General features: G+C 42.7%; 1 protein-coding gene across 1 annotated transcript in view; it reads left to right on the top strand.

Annotated features, from left to right (window-relative positions):
- Positions 1–25,175, top strand: part of gcc2 (GRIP and coiled-coil domain containing 2) — a 50,082-nt gene that overhangs the window by 715 nt on the left and 24,192 nt on the right. Inside the window, exons 2-12 of the mRNA XM_078402561.1 lie at positions 359–460; positions 3,966–4,022; positions 4,177–4,261; positions 6,198–6,265; positions 6,547–6,651; positions 7,263–9,737; positions 18,831–18,903; positions 19,361–19,461; positions 19,556–19,654; positions 22,948–23,067; positions 23,618–23,782. Of these exons, the coding sequence (XP_078258687.1) occupies positions 455–460; positions 3,966–4,022; positions 4,177–4,261; positions 6,198–6,265; positions 6,547–6,651; positions 7,263–9,737; positions 18,831–18,903; positions 19,361–19,461; positions 19,556–19,654; positions 22,948–23,067; positions 23,618–23,782 (3,354 nt within the window). The 5' untranslated portion in view covers positions 359–454. The remainder of the gene's footprint in view (positions 1–358; positions 461–3,965; positions 4,023–4,176; positions 4,262–6,197; positions 6,266–6,546; positions 6,652–7,262; positions 9,738–18,830; positions 18,904–19,360; positions 19,462–19,555; positions 19,655–22,947; positions 23,068–23,617; positions 23,783–25,175) is intronic.

Raw genomic sequence — 25,175 nt, 5'->3', positions numbered from 1 at the left:
GGCCCAAAATTAAATGTACTGATTTTTGTTATTTTTCTTTTTAAATGTTTCTGCTTACTAAAATGGCGCCATGGCATACTACTGTTTCTAGGGTCGAGTGGTCCATCTTGCTCCTCTAGTACAGGTATGTAGGTTACTCCAAAGACGTACAGGTATGTAGGTTAATTGGCTGGGTAAATGTAAAAATTGTCCCTAGTGGGTGTAGGATAGTGTTAATGTACGGGGATCACTGGGCGGCAAGGACTTGGAGGGCCGAAAAGGCCTGTTTCCGGCTGTATATATATGATATGATATGATAGTATCTTTGGTTGCCATGGTTACTCGCGTTTCCGGTTTCTCTCCGGTGTGGGGACGTCAGCAGGCACGCGGCCGGAAGAGCCTGAGGCCGGAGCCGGAGCCAGGAACAGGAAACCAGGACAGCGGGGGGCGGCGAGCGGCCAGCGGCCTGAGCGCCATGGAGGTAAGTGGATGACCCAGGGCTTCATCCAACTGCCCTGCCTTCGGCCATCGATTCGCGGTTGTCTGGCGTTCGGTTGTTTATCACTTTCGTGCCAAAAAACATATTTTGATAAGATCAATACTGCGGCAAAACCTGCTGGACAGATCTGTTTACGTATAAGAAAATAACTGCAGATGCTGGTACAAATCGATTTATTCACAAAATGCTGGAGTAACTCACCAGGTCAGGCAGCATCTCGGGAGAGAAGGAATGGGTGACGTTTCGGGTCGAGACCCTTCTTCAGACTGTTTACGTATCTGCATTGGACGTGGGAACTTGTATAACCACATGCCAGCACTGATATACTCAGGCTAAACTAGCGAGGGTTTCATTTTTAACAGTATTGACTGCACCATTTACGTGCAGGATATTTATACAGTAGATCCTGGAAGAACTAAACTCAGTCATTTGAGATCAGTAACGAGGCCCAAAATTAAATGTACTGATGCTCTTCGAAGTATCTCGGGCAGCAATTTAAATGTGGCATTCAAAGGTGAAAGTTCATTTTCCATCTTATGAACAAAGCATTCATGCACGCCTATCGTACCAGCAGCTATGCTGTTTTTGCTTGCTGATCTGTTTGCATTTACTGAACCATTAGACTGCCTTAAACAAAAAACGTATAACATCTATCTTGAATGGAAACGTTTTAAGTCTGAGACCAGGATACGTGGAATGGTTCTACATTATGAAACAAAGGTTGAACTTTTTGGTTGTTGTCTTTTGATACAAACCTTGTTGTTTTTAACGTTATAATTCTCCATTAGCCTTATAGTGGAATTAAGAAACTTGCAGTAACATCATGCCATCCCCCAACACACTGCAGTAAATGTATTAGTAGTGATGACCTGTAGTCAATGCCAGTTTGTTATTGCTAACGAAAAGAATGTTGTGATATTGAAAGAACTTCCTGTTGTACTCCAGTAAAATTATGTCCCCCTGTTTTTTCCAGCTAAACAGTCAAAAAACATCTTGCTTATTGTGGCCCATTAATAACACACTTGTATCAGCTAATATTATGTTAATGTATCCTAAATTGGGAATTGAATTCATGATCTGTTGGTTCAATTGGGTTTTATTATTGGTTCTATTATAAATTAGCCAAGCCATCAATAATGGTAAATACATATGTGAAAACCATTCAGAGTTCCTTTGTTTTGAATCTGAATAAAAAATTAAAATAAAATATCAGGTGTATGTTAATGGAATCTGATCGAAACACAAGCAGCCAATTCCTTTCCTGTAACCTTTAACTCATTCCATCTGGAATCGGGGAAAGAAGCAGAGCAAGGTTTATTGGTGTCATCACATTTGTATTGCAGTCAACACTTTGGGATAGAACATGACATTAAACAGTAAATGATAAAATGGAGGTTAATCCTAAAATGAAGTACTGTGGAGGGTGTTTACAAACGTATTGACAGTTATGGCCATAAATGGGGAAAATAGTTATGGCCATTGAAGGGGGAAAAAATATTTATTGTTCTGGCTTATTTTAAGAACACTTGATCTTAACAAAATATATATTAATGTAACACTTTCTCTGCTATTTAGTAAACAGCAATCTAATCTATAAAGCATTAAGTAAGTAGGTTAATTAAAATGGCATATTTATGACATACTTCTCACTATAAAGCTTGCCTTTCAAATACTGCATTATATAAAGGAGTGTGGTTGGTGTACAATATTTTTTTGTCTCTCATGCCAAGATACATTTTGGAACTGTCAGATCACCTTCAGGATTTGGGATACTCACAAATAATTAAGGTTTTGTCCTAGTCTCGTGAATGTACCTGATCTAGTAAAAGTTTATGAAGGCAATGCTAATAAAATGGTGTTTAGTATATTTATTGCTTCAATAAAATAAACATTTAAAAACAGGATTGAAGTGAAAAATGGTGCTACTGCAAATATATTTCAGAAAACCTGTCAAAATTCAGGTCTATAACTATTTATTGTAACATTTGTAAAAGGAGTACATTGTTTTCATGTTTCGTTAAAAATAAATCGATATATTTGCAAGCACACTCCACAGTACTTCATTTTAGGATTAACCTCCATTGCGTAATTTACTGTTTAATGTCATGTTCTATCCCAAAGTGTTGACTGCAATACAAATGTGATGACACCAATAAACCTTGCTCTGCTTCTTTCCCTGATTCCAGATGGAATGAGCTGATGGTTACAGAAAAGGAATTGGCTGTTTGTGTTTCGATCAGATTCCGTTAATATACACTTGATATTTTATTTTAATATATTACTCGGATTCAAAACAAAGGGACTCTTGTTTTCATGTATGTATTTACCATTATTGATGGCTTGGCTAATTTATAATAGAACCAATAATCGAATCCAATTGAACCAAAAGATCATGAATTCAATTCCCATTTTTGCAGTGGTGCAGCGGTAGAGTTGCTGCCTTGCAGCGCCAGAGACCCGGGTTTGATCCAGACCACGGGTGCTGTCTACGGAGTTTGTACGTTCTCCCCGTGACCACCTGGGTTTTCTCAGAGATCTGCGGTTTCCTCCCGCACTCCAAAGACGTACAGGTTTGTAGGTTAATTGGCTTAGGATTGTATACTTGGTGTAAGTATAAATTGTCCCTAGTGTGTGTAGGCTTGTGCTAGTGTGCGGGGATCACTGGTGGGTGTGGACTTGGTGGGCCGAAGGGCCTGTTTCCGCGCTGTATCTCTAAACTAAACTAAACTAAATCGATTAACTTTTAAAATGCCTGGGAATAGACACGCTGCCTAAGAACCCATTGTTTGTTAGATAGAGGATGTTTCAATAATTGTATTCAGTGTCCAATGTACACAGATTTCCATTGTCACGAAAGGACACAGAGCTGGAGCAACTCAGCAGGTCAGGCAGCATCTTTGGATAACATGTATAGGTGACATTTTGGGTTGGGCCCCTTCAGTCTGAAGCAAGATTTGAAAAGATGCAAACTCCACTGTTTCACCTGGAAGGTCTGCTGAGGTCCCTGGAGGGAAGTGATAGAGCAGTTGGCGGGATAGATATTATATCTCCTGTGTTTGCTGGTGAAAATATCTGATGTGGGAAGGGATGCATGAACCAAAGATTTGCAGAGGCATGGACTCGGGAAGATGCAGCTGGTTGTGGATCATGTTGAAGGTGGGAGAAACGCAGTGTTGCCAACTTTCTCAGTGGGAAATAAATATTATTTGAAAAGACTAAAGTTTTTCCTTAGGACAGAGTCCCTGATTACAGAACAAAAGATGAATCATTTTCAAATGGTACTTGTAAAGATAGAGAATTACTTAATGATAAGTATGTACAAGGAACTTGATTTCAACGGTTCAATTTAAATTGCAGTTATAGTATTTCTCAATTATTTATTATAGGTGAAATAAAATCTGTTGGCAATACTGCGAGTGTTAGTATCATGTTAAAACTTGCTATCAATGATGCATGTTGTAAAGTTTCTATTTCTTTTGCCCCACAGGAGAATGGCTCAGATAGTGTGGCATCACCAGCGAATTCTGCAACAGGAAAATCTAAGGTTCGATAAATGGAAATATCCTCTGGATTTTCTGCAACATTAACTATACAATTTCTCAGAGCTGTTCCACTTGTACTAAATATTACTTGTTATTTGTGAATTGACATTAAAATATGTCATGTTCATTCTAATTCATATTCTGTTGTATTTGCAGCTGGACACTCTATCAAAGGAAGACCTTATAAAATTTGCAAAGAAGCAAATGGTGTTTTTACAGAAGACAAAGTCAAAATGCACTGGTAATATGATTTTACTGCCGATCTTGGAAAAGATTTGTATAATCATGAGCATTTTTAATTGAGTAAAGCATGTATCCTTTTCTTTTCTACCTTGAATAGTGAATACTATCCAATGAAATATGTGCTGAGATTGATTGCATATAAAAGGATAAATTATTTTATTATTCATTCAGCTCAAAACAAATTAATTTTGCTGGTCTTGCTTGTGCTATTATAACTAGTTCATATGATAATATGGATGCATTATGTGACAAGGCAACCCAAATGAAAAACAACGACACTTGGTTCTGTCCTGAAAACCTGTCCCTTTTGTGTAAATTATTTGCATTTGAGTCCTTGAATTTCCATTACTCAAACTGTACTGTCTATCCAACTCCAAACCATAACCCTATTGTCCAAATAGCAAGGTCATTTTTGCAATTTATGCTTAACAGAGTGAACGCATGTAGGAGCCATTTGTGTTTGTTAGTTGTTTAGCATATTATTTTGTATCTTGCTGTATAATTTTTGGACACTTGGGGGTTGTCGTGAGATGAATACATATATGGGCATAATGGGCATATGGACTGGGAGGAGCCAGAATTATGGGTGCATCTGGGTGTGCGGAGACGTGATGAGTCAGACGCAGAGAAACTGTGGCAAGATACAATTCTTACCAGATCTATGACGGGAGAAATACTAATCTGTTTGTATCACTACAATAAACGACTAATTAAACTGAAATGTCGTGAAGATCTCTGTTGTTGGTCTGTGTCAAAAACTTTCACTCCACTCCTCCGTGAAGTGTTGGCAAGAGGAGAGGACTTGAGTGGGAAGGACCGAAGTTGCTACTATGTCACTCTTCTGCAAACTGAATTCATTTTATAGGGCACTTCTAATATTACCCCAAAGCACGTTTCAGTGACATAATTAAATTTACAGTTAAGGGTGCCTTACCATTTACCATTTCAATATTTCTGAAGAAATACACTGGTCTGTCAGTTCTTCACAGGGCTTTTCAGAAAAGTAGGTATAATTCAAATCATGGGTGAACACAAAAAGCTGGAGTAACTCAAAGTGTCAAACAGCATCTCTCGAGAAAAGGAATAGGTCTCGATTCCTTTTCGGGTCGAACCGAAATGTCACCTATTACCTTTCTCCAGAGATGCTGTCTGACACTGTTACTCCAGCTTTTTGTGTCTATCTTCGATTTAACCCAGCATCTGCAGCTCCTACCTACACATAATTCAAATCATTACTATCCTGTACCACCCTTTCCATGCCCCTCTCCTCTGTCTCCTGCTCCAGTGTTTCAGGTCTGCTCTCAAGCCACATGTTTTAGGTTTCTGTATGGGCCATATTCCCCGTCCTCCGATGTTTCTTCTGGGTAGCTTTCTTCTCGCACTACTTCCTGCGTTGTTCTGGAGATTTGTTAGTTACCTCGCATCAACACTCCTCCTCAACTATGCTCTCCAATGCAAATGATCCTTTAATCTGGAATTTGTGCCTAAATCCACTACCTTTTCTGTCTACCTCTTCACCTTCAAGGCCTAGTAAGCTCATCAATTTGATTATAAATTTGGTGGTCCAATCTGTTATCTGCTTTATCTATATTCTTTAGACTATTGATGCTTTGAAGTGCCTTGGCACAATTTTGTACGTTGAATGTGATATAAGTGTAAGTTATTGTTTCTTAATACATTGTTCTCAGTCAATAATGTTTTTTTTAAATTTATCAGACTGGATCATAGGACTTACAAATATTATACCAACATAACAATCATGATGTTATTTATTCTTTACAGTTTCCATTTTTGTAAACAATTATGTTTTATCTCAAAACTGCATGTTTTGTGTTTATCCCATCTGCTTATCCCATTAATATTTACTCATGGTTTTTGTTTACAATGTATTATCGAATCAAGATCAGTCTATAATTCTTGTTATATCATTTCAGCACTGGAAAATGAAATTGAGCAACTGAAAACAAAATCAGCTATTGAAGATAATGATGCCGTCATCCAGGTAATGTCTAAGAAGCAGATTATTTGTAATGTTAATATCACTTTTTACAAACTGCTTAAATGCATATCATTGTAACTTGTGCGCATAAACAGAGTTCAATTAAAATTTCTGGGTAATGTCATTTTATAATTTTGTAAACTTAAGGTTCTGTCATAATTTGTAAATTTCATTTTCATATTAATTATGAATTGACTTTTAACTAAACTAAGTATTAAAAATAAGTGAATTTCTAAAGCATAAATTTGATATATTTGTAAATTCTTATGTTTTGCTTTGATCAGGAACTTACAACCAGGCTGGACTCAGTACTCTTGGAAAAAGCAGAAGCTCAACAAAGTACACTGTCTCTGAGAAAAGAGAATGAAAATTGCAAAGAAGAATTGAAGGTAGTGATTAGCCATTTATTGTGTCCCCGAAAATAATGTTTAATGCAAATTTTGTGTGGATTTAAAAATACTGCATTGTTTATTCTGTTCATCAGCATTTTGAATAAGAGAGGATGGATTCTTTGTTCATTTGTTTCAGCCTCCATATATTAAGTTCCAGTTTTGCTTTTCAACACTACATGTTTAATTTGATCATTAGGCTCTGGGTACTTCAATAGATTAGCTAACTTAGCTGAATAATACACTGATATTGGTATAGCTTACTTACGCCATTTCAACTTAACTATATATTGCTGATATTTTCTATCTGCCTTGGCATTGTTCAAACAAAAATAGTACAGATGGAGAAAAGTATGTATTTGTTTAGTTTTAGAACTTTACGCATCAGATTGATTATTTCATGATCAACAATGGATATTTGTAAGGCGTATATATGCTAAGATACTCTTTGGCATAATTTTTTCGAAAAAGGTTTCTTTAATTATGCGAAAGGTAATTTCATTTTACTTACAAAACATTTAGTTTCATATTAGCTCTACTTCAATACAAGATGAACAGGAAATGTGTCCATGATATATGAACAGTGATGACATTGTTTTTAATCTTTTCAGGATGCATTGTCAAAAGAAGCAGCTCTCCAAGAAGAAATTGAACTGTTAAAAAAACAGCATTTAGACAAAATTGAAGCCATGTATTGTGATTTAGAAACTACTCAAGCAAAATACCAAGATGAAATGACCAGGTTAGAAAATGAACTTCAGGAGTCAAATCTCAAACACATTACCCACATTGGACAACTTGAGCAACAGCTTGAAGTCTACTCATTGCGGCAGAATGAAACAAAGAGGCTGGAAGAAGAATTAAATGAAGTCAGAAAATCTTCTGAGGATCATATTTTTCAACTGAAACAGCAGCTGGAAGCAATCACTAAGGAGCAAAAGGAAGAATTGAAGAGGATGCAAGACGTTCATAAGAACTCTGCCTCTGAGCAGGAAAGTGAAATGAAGAACCTTCAGAAAACCCATCAAGAAGAAATGGCACTATTAAGGCAACAGTTTGAATCTGCTGTCATAGCACATGAACAGGAACTTAAGATGTTGGAGCAAGATTTAAAAGAGAAGCATTCAAAGAAAGAGAAAAGTTTTGAGAATGAACAGATTGCTAATATTAGCAACTATGAGCTTCAGTTGAATCAACTGAAAGATCAGTTAAGAAAAATGACAGGTGAGCAAGAAAAGGTTCAATATTTACAACAAAAGCTTCCAAAAGAATCAACCTCTGACTCCAGTGAGCAAATAAAATATCTTGAGAACTGTGCGAAGAAATTAGAATCGCAGCATAGTTTGAGGCAGAGTGAAATTGCATACTTGAAAGATGAAAAGGAGAAAGTAGAAATGGAACTGCAACACGCAAAAGAGGAGTTGTTTCATGAGAGAGAGGATTGGGAGTTCAAGATAAATGAACTCCAGCTGTCTAAGGAAGAATATATGAGCATGGTTACAAAATTGACAGATGAACTTCATTCTGCCAATCACCGTTGTGAAATGGCAGTGATGCAGCATACCGCTGAAATACAGGTCATAACAGAACAGCATAAAAAAAAAATTTCGGTGTTAGAGCAAACTTTATCTTCTGCAGCTGAAAATGAAAAACTTGAATGTCTTCGTAAGGTAGATGACTTGACCAAGCATTGCCAAACATTATTGGAAGAGAAAGAGGAGGCAGAGTGTCACTATGAAAACTTGCGCGAAACCATGGTAAAACTACAGACTGAATTAGGAGAATCTGCTTCAAAGATTAGCCGTGAGTTTGAGATTATGAAACAGCAGCAATCTGATGAAATTCATGACCTGCAACAGAAGCTCAGAAAAGTTTTTAATGAGAAAGATTCTCTTTTGGAGTTGATCAACAAATTGCAGGCTGAAGTTGAGGAGGCAAAGGAACAAAAGCAAATTGCAAGTAATTTTCAGGAGAAGAATGAAGAGTTGGCATTGTCAATTCAGATGAAGGAAGCAGTTGCCATTGATTCAAAAGAGCAAGTAGATAATTTAATGAGAGAGAAGGAGGAACTAACAGCAAGAATTGTTATCTCTGAAAAGTCAATACATGGATTAGAACAATCTCTCAAACAAGAACATGGTAACTGTGCAGAACTTCAACAACAAATACAAGCACTCAATAAGGACAATTATGAATTCCAGCAGAGAGTGGATGAAATGACACTTTCTTTAAAAGCGGCAGTTTCAGAAAAAGATAATTGCTGTCAAAAATTAAGTGAAGTGGAAACTCGACTGGAAACAATTAAAATTGAGAAGGAGTATTTGGACTCTCAGACAAAAAGTTTAGAGGAACTGTTTACAAAGTTAGAAAAAGAAAAAGAATCTTTGCAAAACGAAATAGCTGGGCTGAGTTTGCAAAATGAAAACATGGGATCAAATGAAGAAAAACATCACGATATCAATAATCAACTACAAGCTTTAATTGAAGAAAAGAAGAGCTTAGAAATAGCAGATAAACTTCGAAAAGAGCAACTGTTTGATGTCAAATGTGCAATAGTTAATATTGTTGAACAGGAAGCTGACAGTTTTAGAAATGATGGTCATGAGGTGGGTGTAATTGAGGCAATGCAATTACTTGAAGAATATGTGACAAAAATGAAGGATGAAAAGCAATCTGTAGTACAACTACATGATGAGCGCATACTACATTTGCAAGAAGAATTGCAATTACAGAGCGATGCAAATAGAGATCAACAAGCTGAGTTTGATTGTTTAATCGATGACCTCAGGAAAGAGAAAACCCTTTTGCAAAAACACCTAGATGAAGCACTGTTTGATAAGAAAGGACTGCAAAGAGATCTGTTAGAGATGCAGAACCGAAGTGAAAAAAATAACCATGAGAATGAAGATCTACTGGTTCAGATTCAGAATATTACACAGAAGCTTGAAAACTTGGAAACACAAAAGCAAGAACAAAGTGAGAAAACTGAAAAAGAAACAGCACAAGGAGAGGAAAAATTGAAGCTCCAGTTGAATGAAAAAGAATCTGAGCTATTAAAATGCAGAGAGGAGCTTGAAAAATTCAAGGTACTTAACATGAAAAAATTAATTATGTTGAATAAGACTAAGAATAAATAACTGGGGGTACAGAGTGACATGTTGAAATTTTATGTTTAAATATCTTTCTGTTGGCTATGTAGTAATATGTGGCTTCCAGTAAATATTATTAGTCACTCAACTGAAAAAAAGTATTAAAGTATTGGTCCTTTGATAACCCTACCTTTCCCAAGGTATGGTGATATAAATTTCAAAGGGAATATGTTGTAAATAGAAAATCTCTTCAATCGTTTACTATTTTCTTTTGAAGGCATAAATTTCATAGTGCATTCAATTTACTAGCCAAATTGATTTTGGAATATCTTGTATAAAATTTATTCTATACTTATTTTCCAACTGTGGAGATTTTGATGAAGATTTTTTTTACGTTGTTGAATGTCAAAGGAAGGCTTTTGGTTTCTCTTTTTTGAGACAATCGGTACCTAGCTTTTGTGTGACACAATAGCTATTTTTGTGACACAATTGCTTTTGCCATTTTTACAGTCGCTGTCAATTTTATGCAGGTTTTGCACCATGTAGAAAAATCCAAAAAATCAAAAAAAGCTTTATTTGTCATTCATACAGAACGAGATTACTTAGCCAGCATTACAAAAAACACAAGACACAACCCCAACACAAACATCCATCACAGTGACTCCAAACACCCCCTCACTGTGATGGAGGCCAAAAACTTCCCCTCTCTCTTCCCCCATGCCCCTCCCACGTACAGACAACTCGACCCCTACCGAGGCGACCGACCCGCACATCCCCCGCAAGGAGATGGAAAGTCCACGCGGCCGAGCCGCACCGGGCGATGGAAAGTCCCGCGGCCGAGCCGCACCGGGCGCTGGAAAGTCCCGCGGCCAGGCCGCGGCAGGCGCTGTTCAGTCCCGTGGCCGCGCTGCACCGGGCGATGGAAGGCCCCGCGGCCGAGCCGCACCGGGCACTGTTCAGTCCCGCGGCCGAGCCGCGCCGGGCGATGGAAGGGCCCGCGGCAGCACCGGGCGCTGTTCAGTCCCGAGGCCGAGCCGCGCCGGGCGATGGAAGGCCCCGCGGCCGCACCGGGCGCTGTTCAGTCCCGTGGCCGAGCCGCACCGGGCGATGGAAGGCCCCGCGTCCGAGCCGCACCGGGCGATGGAAGGCCCCGCGGCTGAGCCGCACCGGGCACTGTTCAGTCCCGCGGCCGAGCCGCGCCGGGCGATGGAAGGGCCCGCGGCAGCACCGGGCGCTGTTCAATCCCGAGGCCGAGCCGCGCCGGGCGATGGAAGGCCCCGCGGCCGCACCGGGCGCTGTTCAGTCCCGTGGCCGAGCCGCACCGGGCGATGGAAGGCCCCGCGTCCGAGCCGCACCGGGCGATGGAAGGCCCCGCGGCTGAGCCGCACCGGGCGATGAAAGGTCCCGCGGCCGAGCCGCACCGGGCACTGTTCAGTCCCGCGGCCGAGCCGTGCCGGGCGATGGAAGGCCCCGCGGCCGAGCCGCACCGGGCACTGTTCAGTCCCGCGGCCGAGCCGCGCCGGGCGATGGAAGGCCCCGCGGCCAAGCCTCGCCCCGAGGAAGAGACCTAAAAAAAAGAAAGATTCCCCCCCCCCCCCCCCCCCGCACATACACAACCAAAACACCCCAACACCAACACACAAACAAAAAAGGGACAAAGGACAAACAGACTGCCACACGTAAGGAATTGGGCTGCTTCATTTATTGAAGAGTTACGAATGGTATTTATTAAACATTGTGAAAGTACAGTGCCCTCCATAATGCTTGGGACAAAGACCCAACATTTATTTATATGCCTCTGTACTGCACCTGGAGCTGACGGCCTCCGGCTGGGACCACCCGGGCTCTGGTTGGCAGAGCCCGCAGACCGGACTCGCCACCTGCGGCGCTGGCTGCCTTCGGAGGCTGCAGGAGCGGCAGCGACTCGTCTCCGGATGCTTCGGCGCGGCCCGCCTGGACGTCGGAAGCCCGCAGTCCCCTGGGTGGGGGCCGACATCGGGAGCTCCGGCAGCGGCAGCGTCTTCGCCCGCCCCGAATCGCGGGGCTTGGGTCGGCCCGGTGGTTAAAGTGCACATTGTCAGATTTTAATAAAGGCTATTTTTATACATTTTGGTTTCACCATGTATTACAGCAGTGTTTATAGTTAGTTCCCCCTATTTCAGGGCAACACAATATTTGGGGCACAGCAATGTCATGTAAATGAAAGTAGTTATGTTTAGTATTTTGTTGCATATCCTTTGCATGCAATGACTGCTTGAAGTCTGCGATTCATGGACATCACCAGTTGCTGGGTGTCTGCTCTGGTGATGCTCTGCCTTATTACAGCCATATTTAGACATTACTTTCTTATCCGGTGTTGTCTTCTATGAGGCTCTCGGCAGGGAACCAGATCTACCTCAGACGTGGGACCACAGTGTCCCCGGGAACTTGTTCAACTCAATGGATCCGATAGTGCACTTTTATTCCCTTCGAGGTTCCGGCCAGACCGCAGCTGCTTACCCAGTCATCGGAGATGGTCCCAACGAGATCCTACCGACTACACTGATGTTAAAGTTCAATGCACGCTTTCAGATAACAAACCACATTAGACACCTTAAAAAAGTAACAATGCCTTTTTATTCACGCATGCGGGTGTGGGAGGCAACCCGAGTATGTGGTTACATACTTGCTGTCCCTCGTAGTCCCACACAAATGTCCGATCCAAAGCCATGCTTATTTATACCAGGGGGGGAGGTCCCATACCTCTTTCATCACCAACACCCTTGAAACAAAGCCCCTCGTGTTCGGACATGCTTCTCTGCACTTTTAATCCTTTCTGGCACCAGTTCTTGTCTGGATCAGACTTGTCTTTCTGTGTGGTTTTACTTAACAATCGAGCTGCTCATCTTTTTAGTCACCTTCGATCTGTTTCTTTTGGAATGCACAACATCGCAATTTCAGCTAATCACAGCATTTTATCTTGTTTCCACATATTTCTTGCCTGAGTCATTCCTCTGCAGTTCTAAAACTCTTTCAACATGTCTTTGGGGATTTTTCTTTATTTTCAAGAGAATTCTTCTGTCATCAGCTTTGGAGGTCTTCCTTGGCCTGCCAGTCTCTTTGCGATTAGTAAGCTCTTTCATCTTAATGATGTTCCAAACATTTGATTTTGCTAAGCCTAAGGTTTGGCTGATGTTTCTAACAGTTTTACTCTTGTTTCCAAGTCTCATAATGGCTTCTTTAACTTTCATTGGCACAACTTTGGTCCTCATTGATAAACAGCAATTAATGTTTCCAAAGGTGACGATAAGACTGGAGGAAAGACGAGGTGCTTAGAGCTCTCATACCTGCATTAAGGAGCCATTTAAACACACCTGAGCAATTGCAAACGCCTGTGAAGCCATGTGTCCCAAACATTGATGCCCTGAAATGGGGGACTATGTATAAACACAGCTGTAATTTCTACATGGTGAAACCAAAATGTATAAAAATGGCCTTTAATAAACTCTGACGATGTGTACTTTAACCACGTGTGATTTTTTTCTATTACAAATCTCAAATTGTGGAGCACAGAGGCAACTAAATAAATGATGGGTCTTTGTCCCAAACATTATGGAGGGCACTGTATCACCAACATTCAATTGTATGATATTATCGTGGATTGAAGATTTTTCATGAAGTGTCTGAAGATGGCACTTCCCGAAGAACTCCTGCAGTGATTTTTGTTTTTAACTACAGATACTGGAAATGTGAAATAAATGTGGAAAATGCAAATATTCAGCAGGTCAGGTACTGTCAAAAGGTCCTTCAGAAAAATACCTGACTACGTATTTTGTCCTTTGTGGAATAGATAACATTTCTCAGTTGTACGTGCCTGAAATATTAAATCTCTTTCTTTCCAGATACTGCCTGACCTGTTTGTTTTCAGGATTTTCTGTGTTTGTTTGTGCAGTGATCTCTTCGGATTTGGGTGATTTAATGTCTAACAGTCACATTCATCTTCCTCTTGTCTCTTTGTATAACTCCACCAGTGCTGTATTTTCCCCAAATTCCCATTGGCTTCAGTTTTAACAGACTTCCTTGACAATGTACCTAGTGGTCCAATAGGTCAGAAGACATTAATTCAAATCCCTCTATGCTTGTGGAACTTGTTCAAGTCATTGAAATACATCTAGGATGAGAAAGCTGGTATCGGCATGGTGATTGTGAAACTTGACAATCTGAGGAAGTAAGTCCTTCAGTCTGAAGAAGGGTCCCGACCCCAAAAAAGGTCACTCGTCCTTTTTCTCCAGAGATTCTATATGAGAGTCCAGATCAACATCGACAGGGTTGATCAGCAGCTACCTGAATGATCTGGATAGCAATTGAATTCTAGTAAATTGCAATGTTCCCAAGGGTCCTGGCTGTCATACTGAAAAATAAGCGAGTTTGGTATTCCGACTGAGCATGCGCAGGTCATAGGTCGTTGGGGCATTCTCGCCGGCTGATCTGCTACGTGTAAACAAATCTTTGTTTCATCTGTATTTTCCAGTTTTGCTTCGTGGAGGTAAGAAAATACTGCTTTCAAAACTTAATTAGGTGTATACATGTTTAATTTGTACAAAACTACAATGATTTTGTCAGTTTTATTGCTTTATGCTTCAGTGAGCAAGCAAGACAGTGACTGCATAACAAGCATTTTTTATTGTTCTTTGTTTTGGAGGGGGGGGTGGAGAATGAAATGAAATGTATGATTTCAATAATTATCAAGAGACTTAATGAGTCACGGTTCATCTCTGAGGCTAGAATATTTGTCGTGGTTAAATTTTGATGCAAGTTAAGGACAGCGTTTTCTATTTCAACCTGTTTCAGTGCTGCACCGAACGTGTTCTCGTACCCGATCGCAGACATGCTCGCCGGCTCTATGTCTGAAATATTGAAATTAACGAAAATGTCTCCGTTAATTCGCGTGTTAGTGGGGAGCCCCTTTGTACCAATGTCCTCAATGCTATCTATATACTAAAACTCTCGTTTGTTTGTTTGTTTGCAATCGAACTACAAACAAAACGGTACACGATAGCGCGACAATTTTAGGCCCACCTTACTCACCGTAGTCACTTTAATGGTAATGCAAGTAGTTTTATTGAAATCGGTGTTATATTTTTTAAGTTATTTACATTTTAAAGTGTGGGGTGGGGGAGAAGGGAGGTTGAGGGAATGGAGTGAGGGAGGGGAGGGTGCTGGACTAATGAAGAAAACACCATTTTAAAGAGAAATCACAATTTTCATTGATATTTATTTTAAAGAAAAAAGCACGATTTTCCCACGTCACAATGGCAACCCAAAGCACACAATGCAAACTTAAAGCACATGGTATTGTGGGTTCAGTATTGATGTGGATCGAGAACTGGCTGGCAGACGGGAAGCAAAGAGTAGGAATAAACGGGTCCTCTTCAGAATGGCAGGCAGTGACTAGTGGGATACCGCAAGGCTCAGTGCTGGGACCCCAGCTATTTACAATATATATTAATGATTTGGACGAGGGAATTGAATGCAACATCTCCAAGTTTGCGGATGACACGAAGCTGGGGGGCAGTGTTAGCTGTGAGGAGGATGCTAGGAGGGTGCAACGTGACTTGGATAGAGGTGAGTGGGCAAATGCATGGCAGTATAATGTGGATAAATGTGAGGTTATCCACTTCGGTGGCAAGAACAGGAAAGCAGACTATTATCTGAATGGTGGCCGATTAGGAGAAGGGGAGATGCAGCGAGACCTGGGTGTCATGGTGCACCAGTCATTGAAAGTAGGCATGCAGGTGCAGCAGGCAGTGAAGAAAGCGAATGGTATGTTGGCATTCATAGCGAGGGGATTTGAGTATAGGAGCAGGGAGGGTCTGCTGCAGTTGTACAGGGCATTGGTGAGACCACACCTGGAGTATTGCGTACAGTTTTGGTCTCCTAATCTGAGGAAAGACATTCTTGCCATAGAGGGAGTACAGAGTAGGTTCACCAGATTGATTCCTGGGATGGCAGGACTTTCATATGAAGAAAGACTGGATAGACTCGGCTTGTACTCGCTGGAATTTAGAAGATTGAGGGGGGATCTTATAGAAACTTACAAAATTCTTAAGGGGTTAGACAGGCTAGATGCAGGAAGATTGGACACTTGGTTCGGAAAAAGAGGGAGATATACAATAAATATAAGCGGCAGGGAGTAAATGAGGTTCTTGAGGAATATAAAGAATGTAAAAGGAATCTTAAGAAGGAAATTAGAAAAGCGAAAAAAAGATATGAGGCTGCTTTGGCAAGTAATGTAAAAGTAAACCCCAAGGGGTTCTACAGATATGTCAATAGCAAAAGGATAGCGAGGGATAAAATTGGTCCATTAGAGAGTCAGAGTGGACAGCTATGTGCTGAGCCGGAAGAAATGGGGGAGATATTAAACAATTTCTTTTCTTCGGTATTCACCGAGGAGAAGGATATTGAATTATGTGAGGTAAGCGAAACAAGTAGAGTAGTGATGGAAATTATGAGGATCAAAGAAGAGGAGGTATGGACTCTTTTGAAAAATATAAAAGTGGATAAGTCTCCAGGTCCTGATAGGATATTCCCTAGGACATTGAGGGAAGTTAGTGCAGAAATAGCAGGGGCTATGACGGAAATATTTCAAACATCATTAGAAACGGGGATGGTGCCGGAAGATTGGCGCATTGTGCATGTTGTGCCTTTGTTTAAAAAAGGTTCTAAAAGTAAACCTAGCAATTATAGACCTGTTAGTTTGACGTCTGTGGTGGGAAAATTAATGGAAAAGATACTTAGGGACAATATATATAATTATTTAGATAAACAAGGCCTGATTAGAAACAGTCAACATGGATTTGTGCCTGGAAGGTCATGTTTGACTAATCTTCTTGAATTTTTTGAAGAGGTTACCAGGGAAATTGATAAGGGCAAGGCTGTGGATGTTGTCTATATGGACTTCAGTAAGGCATTTGACAAGGTTCCACATGGAAGGTTGATTAAGAAGGTTAAATCGTTGGGTTTTAATAGTGAGGTTGCAAGATGGATTCAACAATGGCTGAATGGGAGATACCAGAGGGTAATGGTTGACAATTGTATGTCAGGTTGGAGGCCAGTGTCTAGTGGAGTACCCCAAGGATCTGTGTTGGGTCCACTGTTGTTTGTCATTTACATTAATGATCTGGATGATGGTGTGGCAAATTGGATTAGTAAATATGCAGATGATACTAAGATAGGTGGTGTAGTTAATAATGAAGTAGAGTTTCAAAGTCTACAGAGAGACTTGGGCCTTTTGGAAGGGTGGGCTGAAAGATGGCAGATGGAGTTTAATGCTGATAAGTGTGAGGTGCTGCATTTTGGTAGGACAAATCAAAATAGGACGTACAGGGTAAATGGTAGGGAATTGAGGAATGCAGTGGAACAGAGGGATCTGGGAATAACTGTGCATTGTTCCCTAAAGGTGGAATCTCATGTGGATAGGGTGGTGAAGAAGGCGTTTGGTATGCTTGCCTTTATAAATCAGAGCATCGAATATAGAAGTTGGGATGTAATGTTAAAATTGTACAGGGCATTGGTGAGGCCAAATCTGGAGTATGGTGTGCAGTTCTGGTCGCCAAATTATAGGAAGGATGTCGACAAAATGGAGAGGGTACAGAGGAGATTTACTAGAATGTTGCCTGGGTTTCAGCACTTAAGCTACAGAGAGAGGTTGAACAGGTTGGGTCTTTATTCTTTGGAGCGTAGAAGATTGAGGGGGGACTTGATAGAGGTTTTAAATTTTTTAAGAGGGACGGACAGAGTTGACGTGGGTAGGCTTTTCCCTTTGAGAGTGGGGAAGATTCCAACAAGGGGACATAGCTTTAGAATTGAGGGACAAAAGTTTAGGGGTAACACGAGGGGTGACTTCTTTACTCAGAGGGTGGTGGCTGCATGGAATGGGCTTCCGGTGGAAGTGGTGGAGGCAGGCTCGATTTTATTATTTAAGAGTAAATTGGATAGGTATATGGATAAGAGGGGATTGGAGGGTTATGGTCTGAGTGCAGGTAGATGAGACTAGGTCAGGGAGAGTGGTCAGCGTGGACTGTTAGGGCCGAACGGGCCTGTTTCCGTGCTGTAGTTGTTATATGGTTATATGGTTATATGGTTAACTTGCATCAAACTTTAAACACGACAAATATTCTAGCCTCAGAAATGAACTGTGACTCATTCAGAAGTCTCTTGATAGTTATTGAAATCATACATTTCATTTCGTTCTCCACCCCCCCTCCAAAACAAAGAACAATAAAAAATGCTTGTTACTCAGTCATTCTTGCTCACACACTGAAACGTAAAGCAATAAAACCTATAAAATCATCGTAGTTTTGTACGAATTAACCATGTCTACACCTATTTAACAGTTTTGAAAGCAGTATTTTCTTACCTTTATGAAGTAAAACTGGAAAATACGGATGGAAATGACGATTTGTTTACACACAGCCGGCGAGAATGTATTGTCCCTGCGACCTATGACCTGCGCATGCTCAGTCGGAATACCGAACTCGCTTATTGAGCTAATGAACTAACAATGGCGTTTAAATTTAAAACCTCTTTTGATGCTCAATGTTTGTTTTCTGGGTCATTTTATTTCAACCTTTTCTTGGAATTTCTGTGTACCATTCAAAGTTTTATCAAATTATTGAATTCCTTCGAAATGACAAGCTGGTCAGGAAGAGATCTTTGTGCCGATTGATTTGTCTTGGGAAAAATAACGCACTCAGACATACACCTGTAAATTCCGACTCTTTTTGAGTCTTGTAAAATGAGAGATTAGTCTTGATTTTATCATTTGTGTCTGTGATATGGTTGTAGTTGCCCCTTTTTATATGGATGAAATCTTGAATATGTTCAAAGTCAAATATTGGTAGCTGATGAGCTGCAGAAGGAAACCATTTTTGATTTTTCATATCTTAAATTAAATATTGGGCTATTAATTCAATATTTACTTTTGTTTAGGACAACGGGTAGTATCTAGGTGTTCGATTGAAGACTATTTTGCTTTCTGTTTCAAGCAATTTTAGAATGCAATACCCTTCAACTTATGGTTAAGTTTTTGTTTTCTTGTATTCATTACAGGATTTGATGCTGAAAATCTCCGTTGAAGAGAACACCTTAAAAAACACAATTGTAGAACTGAATGAGAAAGTGGGTATGTTTCCGTTTCAGTACTTTTTGTTCATGGTTAAATATTGGCCAAGGTACCTGAACACCTCTAAAAGAAAACGTAATGAATATTAGAAATATTCAGCACGATTAGTTTTCATTTATTTAAAATTGGGTCACTGTTGTAGATAGACACAAAGTGGTGCAGTAACTCAGCAGGTCAGGCAGCGTCTCTGGAGAAAAAGGATGGGTGGCGTTTCAGGTCGGAACCCTTCTTCAGACTGATTTGTTGCAGTTCATTTACATTAAAATAATGTGAATGAAACTTGCTTCTCAAATTTTAAACAATTTCAAATTAACTTGGACCTAGATTGTTGATTTGTGTAATATTCCACGGTTTTATTTGAGCATTCTCAAGAAAGCAAGGGAGGGGATGTGGGGTTGGCTGCAGCGAACTAAAAGATGGCGGTTAACTTATTTAGAATGTTTTGATTTCAAAACAGTTGAACTTGAAAAACTAAGCAATGAGAAGGAAAATCGAATAAACAAGATTAAAGCTGTGGCGGTGAAAGCTAAAAAAGAACTTGATGCCAACAAAAAGCAGGTAGGTACCCAGTGAATATTTTTTTTTCTTCTCGCCACTTGAAATTCATATTGTTTCGGTGTGATTTTTATATTAAGAAATACTTTTCCGCTAGGTCCTACTCTTAACAGAAGAAATGGAGATTGTAAAGTCTGAGCGAGATAGACTGTCGTTTTCCATTAAGGACATTATGCAAGGATCTGAAAACTACAAGGTATTCTTTCTAACATTGTGCAGGGGAATTGTAAAAGACAAAATGTATGTGCTTTTGCTTGAGAATGTGGCATTTCAAGTGGACAACCTTGTGTTGTTTTCAGAATGTCTTCAGATGAATTGCCATTATACAGGCTTAGGGAAGTATATTAAGAAGAACCTAGCAGTTATGAAATGGAATCATAATACTGCAGATAAGGTAAAATGAAAGGGAAATTTGGAAGGATTTCTCCGGTCCTGTCGTATGTTTTCTTGGTGGTTATGCAATTTGCTGGGAGGGAAAACCAGGATCAATGGACACTGAGAAACAGCAACTGTGAAAGTTTAATGAATAATCACTCTGAATCTCTCTGATCTCTCTTAAATATCTACATTTTAAAAATTGAATGGAGCAACTTAGTTGTCATTCATGACCTATGCCGCCAGCAAAAGAATGGAGATAAAGTGACTCAACCAATCCTGTCATAATAATTAATGTGGGGTGTAATTTCTACTGGTGACTCTTCTCTATTCATAAGATTTAAACTGAATCAGGGCTCTTTCATGCTCATATTTTAGTGGTAATTTCATCCCCACTGCGTAGATTTTATTTGTAGTCGCTCTTTGCCTTGGATTGTTTAATGTAGAGGCATCGTCGGAAAATTTTAAATGTTTGCTAGAATCTTGTGATGAGTACAAGATGTTTATAGTAGACGAGGATTGATATGAGGATTAAGATTTATAATTTATATAAATAATCACATGCTCATGTTCAATTGCTGAGTATTCTCTCCATGAAAGGAATTGACACTCAGAATTTGCTGTTTTCCAGTCTATTTTTCCTCCACTTTTTTTCCTCCTAATTTTTTGTGGGATTGTTCTAGAGATGCTAGATAACCTCTGGTGCCTCTTTTATGTGGTCTTTAGTTATGTACTAGACCAAGTGGACCCGTTGGGCCCATTCCTCATAGAGGGGGGACAGGGAAGGGGAGAGGGTGTCACTGAGCGAGCCCTGGACCCAAAGCCTCTCCTGTATTGGTGTAGAACCCTCAACCCCCCCACTCAATCCCCCCCACTGACCCACTCCATCCCCCTATGCACCCCCCCCAACCCTGCCACCACCCCACCCCACCCCTATTCCCCTCCCCACACTCCCACTCCCTCCCCTCCTCCCCACCCCCACTCTCCCCGCCTCCCCACCCCTACTCTCACTCTCTCCACCCCCTTTCCCCCACCCCCACTCTCCCCCCAACCCCCACCCACACTCTCCCATCCTCCTCTCGCCTGCCCCCCCTTCCCACCCACCCCCACTCACTCTTCCCCCCATCTCCCCTCCTCCCCACCCTGCCCTGCCCCCCTCCCCCAACCCCCACCACCAACCCCCCTCACCCTCTCCATTCCCCCCATCCCCCTCACCCACTCCACCCCTCCTCCTCACCCACTCCACCCCCCTCCTCCTTCCTCCATTTCCCCACACCCACTCCCTTCCCCACCCCTCACCCTCTCCACCCCCTCCTACTCCCCATCTCCTCCCCATCCTCCTCCCTCCCCATCCTCCTCCCCCTCCCCCATCCTCCTCCCCCATCCTCCTCCCCATCCTCCTCCCCCATCCTCCTCCCCCATCTCCCCATGCTCCTCCCCATCCTCCTCCTCCCTCCCCATCCTCCTCCTCCCTCCCCATCCTCCTCCTCCCTCCCCCTCCTCCTCCCTCCCCCATCCTCCTCCTCCTCCCTCCCCCATCCTCCTCCCTCCCCATCCTCATCCTCCCTCCCCCATCCATCCTCATCCTCCCTCATCCTCCCTCCCCCATCCTCATCCTCCCACCCCGATCCTCCCTCCCCCATCCTCCCTCCTCTCCCTCCGACTCCCTACTCCCTCCGACCCCCCCCCCACTCATTGGCCACTACCATCAGTTGGGTGAGCCCCCCCCCCCCCGGGTTTGTAAACTTTTTTAATGGCTTTTTTAAAAGTCTAATCTATGATTGTTTTCCCCACTCACACACCCCATCCTCTCTACAACAGCGGAGGCGCGGACCCGTTGGCGATCTCCGGCTCGGGCCCATCGTGCACTGGTTTGCGGATGGGGAGCGACCCCCGGGTCGTGGTTCGCGCGTTGAGCACAGTCGCGAGCTGCGGGGAATGGCGTTGCTCTGCACCATGTGGGGAAGGCAGACGCGAGGCATGCTGGGACGGGCGTGGGGGGGGGGGGGGAGGGAGGGAGAGAGCGCTATTCTTAAAGACGTGCGTGTCCCATTGTGACGTCACACGCTGAATACCGGGGGGGGGAGGGAGGGGGAGCTCATCTCTCACAGTTGCACAGGTGCCATCGTGACATCACACGCTGAAGACCTTCAAGAAATGGGTTAGAAAGGAAATTTTTAAACTTTAAAATCTCTCTTTCTTTAAAAATGTAGCTTCAATTTGAATGAGAGTTGTTACATATTATGCCCAGGATAATGGTGAGTAACGTGGGCCAAAAATTATGGCGCTATGGTGTACTGTTTTGGCTGTGTGAACCAAAAAAGTTATGGTGGACACACACACACACATACACACAAACAAACACGGAGTTTTAGTGACAGACTGACTGACTCTCTGACTGACTCTCTCTGACTGACTCTCTCTGACTGACTCTCTCTGACTGACTCTCTCTGACTGACTCTCTCTGACTGACTCTGTCTGACTGACTGTCTGACTGACTCTGTCTGACTGACTCTGTCTGACTGACTCTCTCTGACTGACTCTCTCTGACTGACTCTCTCTGACTGACTCTGACTGACTGACTCTCTCTGACTGACTCTCTCTGACTGACTCTCTCTGACTGACTCTCTCTGACTGACTCTCTCTGACTGACTCTCTCTGACTGACTCTCTCTGACTGATTCTCTCTGACTGACTCTCTCTGACTGACTCTCTCTGACTGACTCTCTCTGACTGACTCTCTCTGACTGACTCTCTCTGACTGACTCTCTGACTGACTGACTCTCTGACTGACTGACTCTCTGACTGACTGACTCTCTTCCTATTGATGAGGCAGATATTTTCCTCACAGAACATCAGACATCCACTTTCAATGGAATAGTGGACAAGGGTCGGAAAGCATTTAATTTGTTTCTCAAATGTGGGATCCCAACACATTCCTCCACACACAAGCTAAAAAACGGCTACACAGGAAGCTTTGTTTTCGTGGCTCAGTAACCCATGGGGGAAAACATTGATGAAGCAGTTTGTCATTTAATCTAAATAAAAACAAAATGCATAAATGGGCTTCCTATAACTGTTATAGTTTATTTAAGATCATGTTTCTTTCGCTCAGAATATTTTGCTGGAATACGAGAAGCAAGCGGAAAAGCTAGATGTGGAAAAAGAACGAGCAAATAATTTTGAAAACCAGGTGGAGGAGCTTACCCAACACCTGCAGGCATGTCTTCAACAGGTATGGCGCTATCTGTCATCAAGTTAACAGTCCTATTTTTCTGTCTATTACGCAACAAATCTACTGTTCAGTTTATGCTGCAATTATCTAATCTGCTAATTAAAAAATCCCCAACAAGCATTGCTGCACAATTGTTCCCTTAAGTAAAACAGGCCAAACAACAAGCAAACAAAACTACATACGAGAATATGTGAAAACAATAACTGATTCCTAAATTTAATCTCAAATTAATAACAAATCAGAAAGGTCACATTTTATTTATTCCAAAAGACCCAGTAAACTAAATCCTTGGCAGATAATTTAATTCCAGTTTGCTATGTGAACTCTGTGTGTGTCTTGTCTGTCTGTGTGTGTCTTTTATCGGCCTCTGCACAGTGCAAATTGACTATCGTCCCCCCCTCCCCCAATTAGGCAAAATGCTACCTGAGTTAGAGAATACATGTCATGTTAAAGCTTTGTGCACAAAAGGCGCGAATCGTAATCTTTGAAGAAATATACTGTTTTATTTATTAATGAATCTGTTTCTGACTTTCAACTATTTTCCATTTAGCACAAACATTTGGCTTCAGAGAAAGAAGATATATTGGCTCATTTAGGAACTTTGCAGGCAAATGCCAAACAGCTTGAAATACAGATATTGGAATCCGAAAAGGCCAAGATGGCTGTTGTAAAAGAGCTAGAAGCCATAAAAGTTGTCAAGGAGCAGATATCTAAGGTATGGAAACTGAGAAAATAACTGATGCAATTCCACAAAATATATTAAAAACTCTCAGGCATTGAGCTATATTCAATTTAAGGGTGACAGAGTGTGGCAGATAGTAGGGCCTGTGCCTCACAGCACCAGAGATCCAAGTTCGATCCTGACCTCTGGTGCTGTCTGTCTGGAGTTTGCACATTCTGCCTGTCACCACAAGTTTCCTTCAGATCCCCCAGTTTCCTCCACATCCCAAAGGTGTGCGTGTTTGGGAGGAGTTGGCTGCGCCTAACGGCTGCGGCTCTCTGGCAGTCTGTTGTCTTTTTTTCTTTTTTTTTGTTTGTGTCGGTGTTGGGATGGTTTTTGTTTTTGTTTTTGGCTGTGTATGTGTGGTGGGGGTGTGGGGTGGGGTGGGGCGGGGGGAAACCTTTATTTTATTAGGTCTCTTCCCCGGGGCGCGGCTCGGCTGCGGGCCTTAACATTGCCGGCGCAGCTCGGCTGCGGGACGTTTCAGTGCCCGGTGCGGCTCGGCTGCGGGCCTTAACATTGCCGGCGCAGCTCGGCTGCGGGACGTTTCAGTGCCCGGTGCGGCTCGGCTGCGGGCCTTAACATTGCCGGCGCAGCTCGGCTGCGGGACGTTTCAGTGCCCGGTGCGGCTCGGCTGCGGGCCTTAACATTGCCGGCGCAGCTCGGCTGCGGGACGTTTCAGTGCCCGGTGCGGCTCGGCTGCGGGCCTTAACATTGCCGGTGCAGCTCGGCCGCGGGACGTTTCAGTGCCCGGTGCGGCTCGGCCGCTGGATTTAACATCGCCCGGTGCGGCCGCGGGACGTTTCAGTGCCCGGTGCGGCTCGGCCGCGGGACGTTTCAGTGCCCGGTGCGGCTTGGCCGCTGGACTTAACATCGCCCGGTGTGGCCGCGGGACGTTTCAGTGCCCGGTGTGGCCGCGGGACGTTTCAGTGCCCGGTGCGGCTCGGCCGCGGGACGTTTCAATGCCCGGTGCGGCTTGGCCGCTGGACTTAACATCGCCCGGTGTGGCCGCGGGACGTTTCAGTGCCCGGTGCGGCTTGGCCGCTGGACTTAACATCGTCAGCGCTGTTCGGCCGCGGGACGTTTCAGTGCCCGGTGCGGCTCGGCCGTTGGACTTAACATCGCCCGGTGTGGCCGCGGGACGTTTCGGTGCCCGGGGCGGCTCGGCCGGGGGGCCTTCCATCCCCTTGCGGGGGCTGTGCGTGTCGTTTGCCTCGGTAGGGGTCGAGCTGCCTGTCCGTGGGTGCGGGGGGAAGAGAGGGGAAGTTTTGTTGCCTCCATCACAGTGAGGGGGTGTTTGGAGTCACTGTGATGGATGTTTGTGTTGGGGTCGGGTGTCCTGTGTTCTTTTCTTTTTGCTGTATTTTGTGTGACTGCTGAAATTTCG

Source organism: Rhinoraja longicauda, chromosome 7 (assembly GCF_053455715.1).
Source record: "Rhinoraja longicauda isolate Sanriku21f chromosome 7, sRhiLon1.1, whole genome shotgun sequence".
In the NCBI taxonomy this organism is placed as follows: Eukaryota; Metazoa; Chordata; class Chondrichthyes; order Rajiformes; family Arhynchobatidae; genus Rhinoraja; species Rhinoraja longicauda.
Note: the sequence above shows the minus strand (reverse complement) of the source record. Positions and strands in the feature narration are given on the sequence as shown.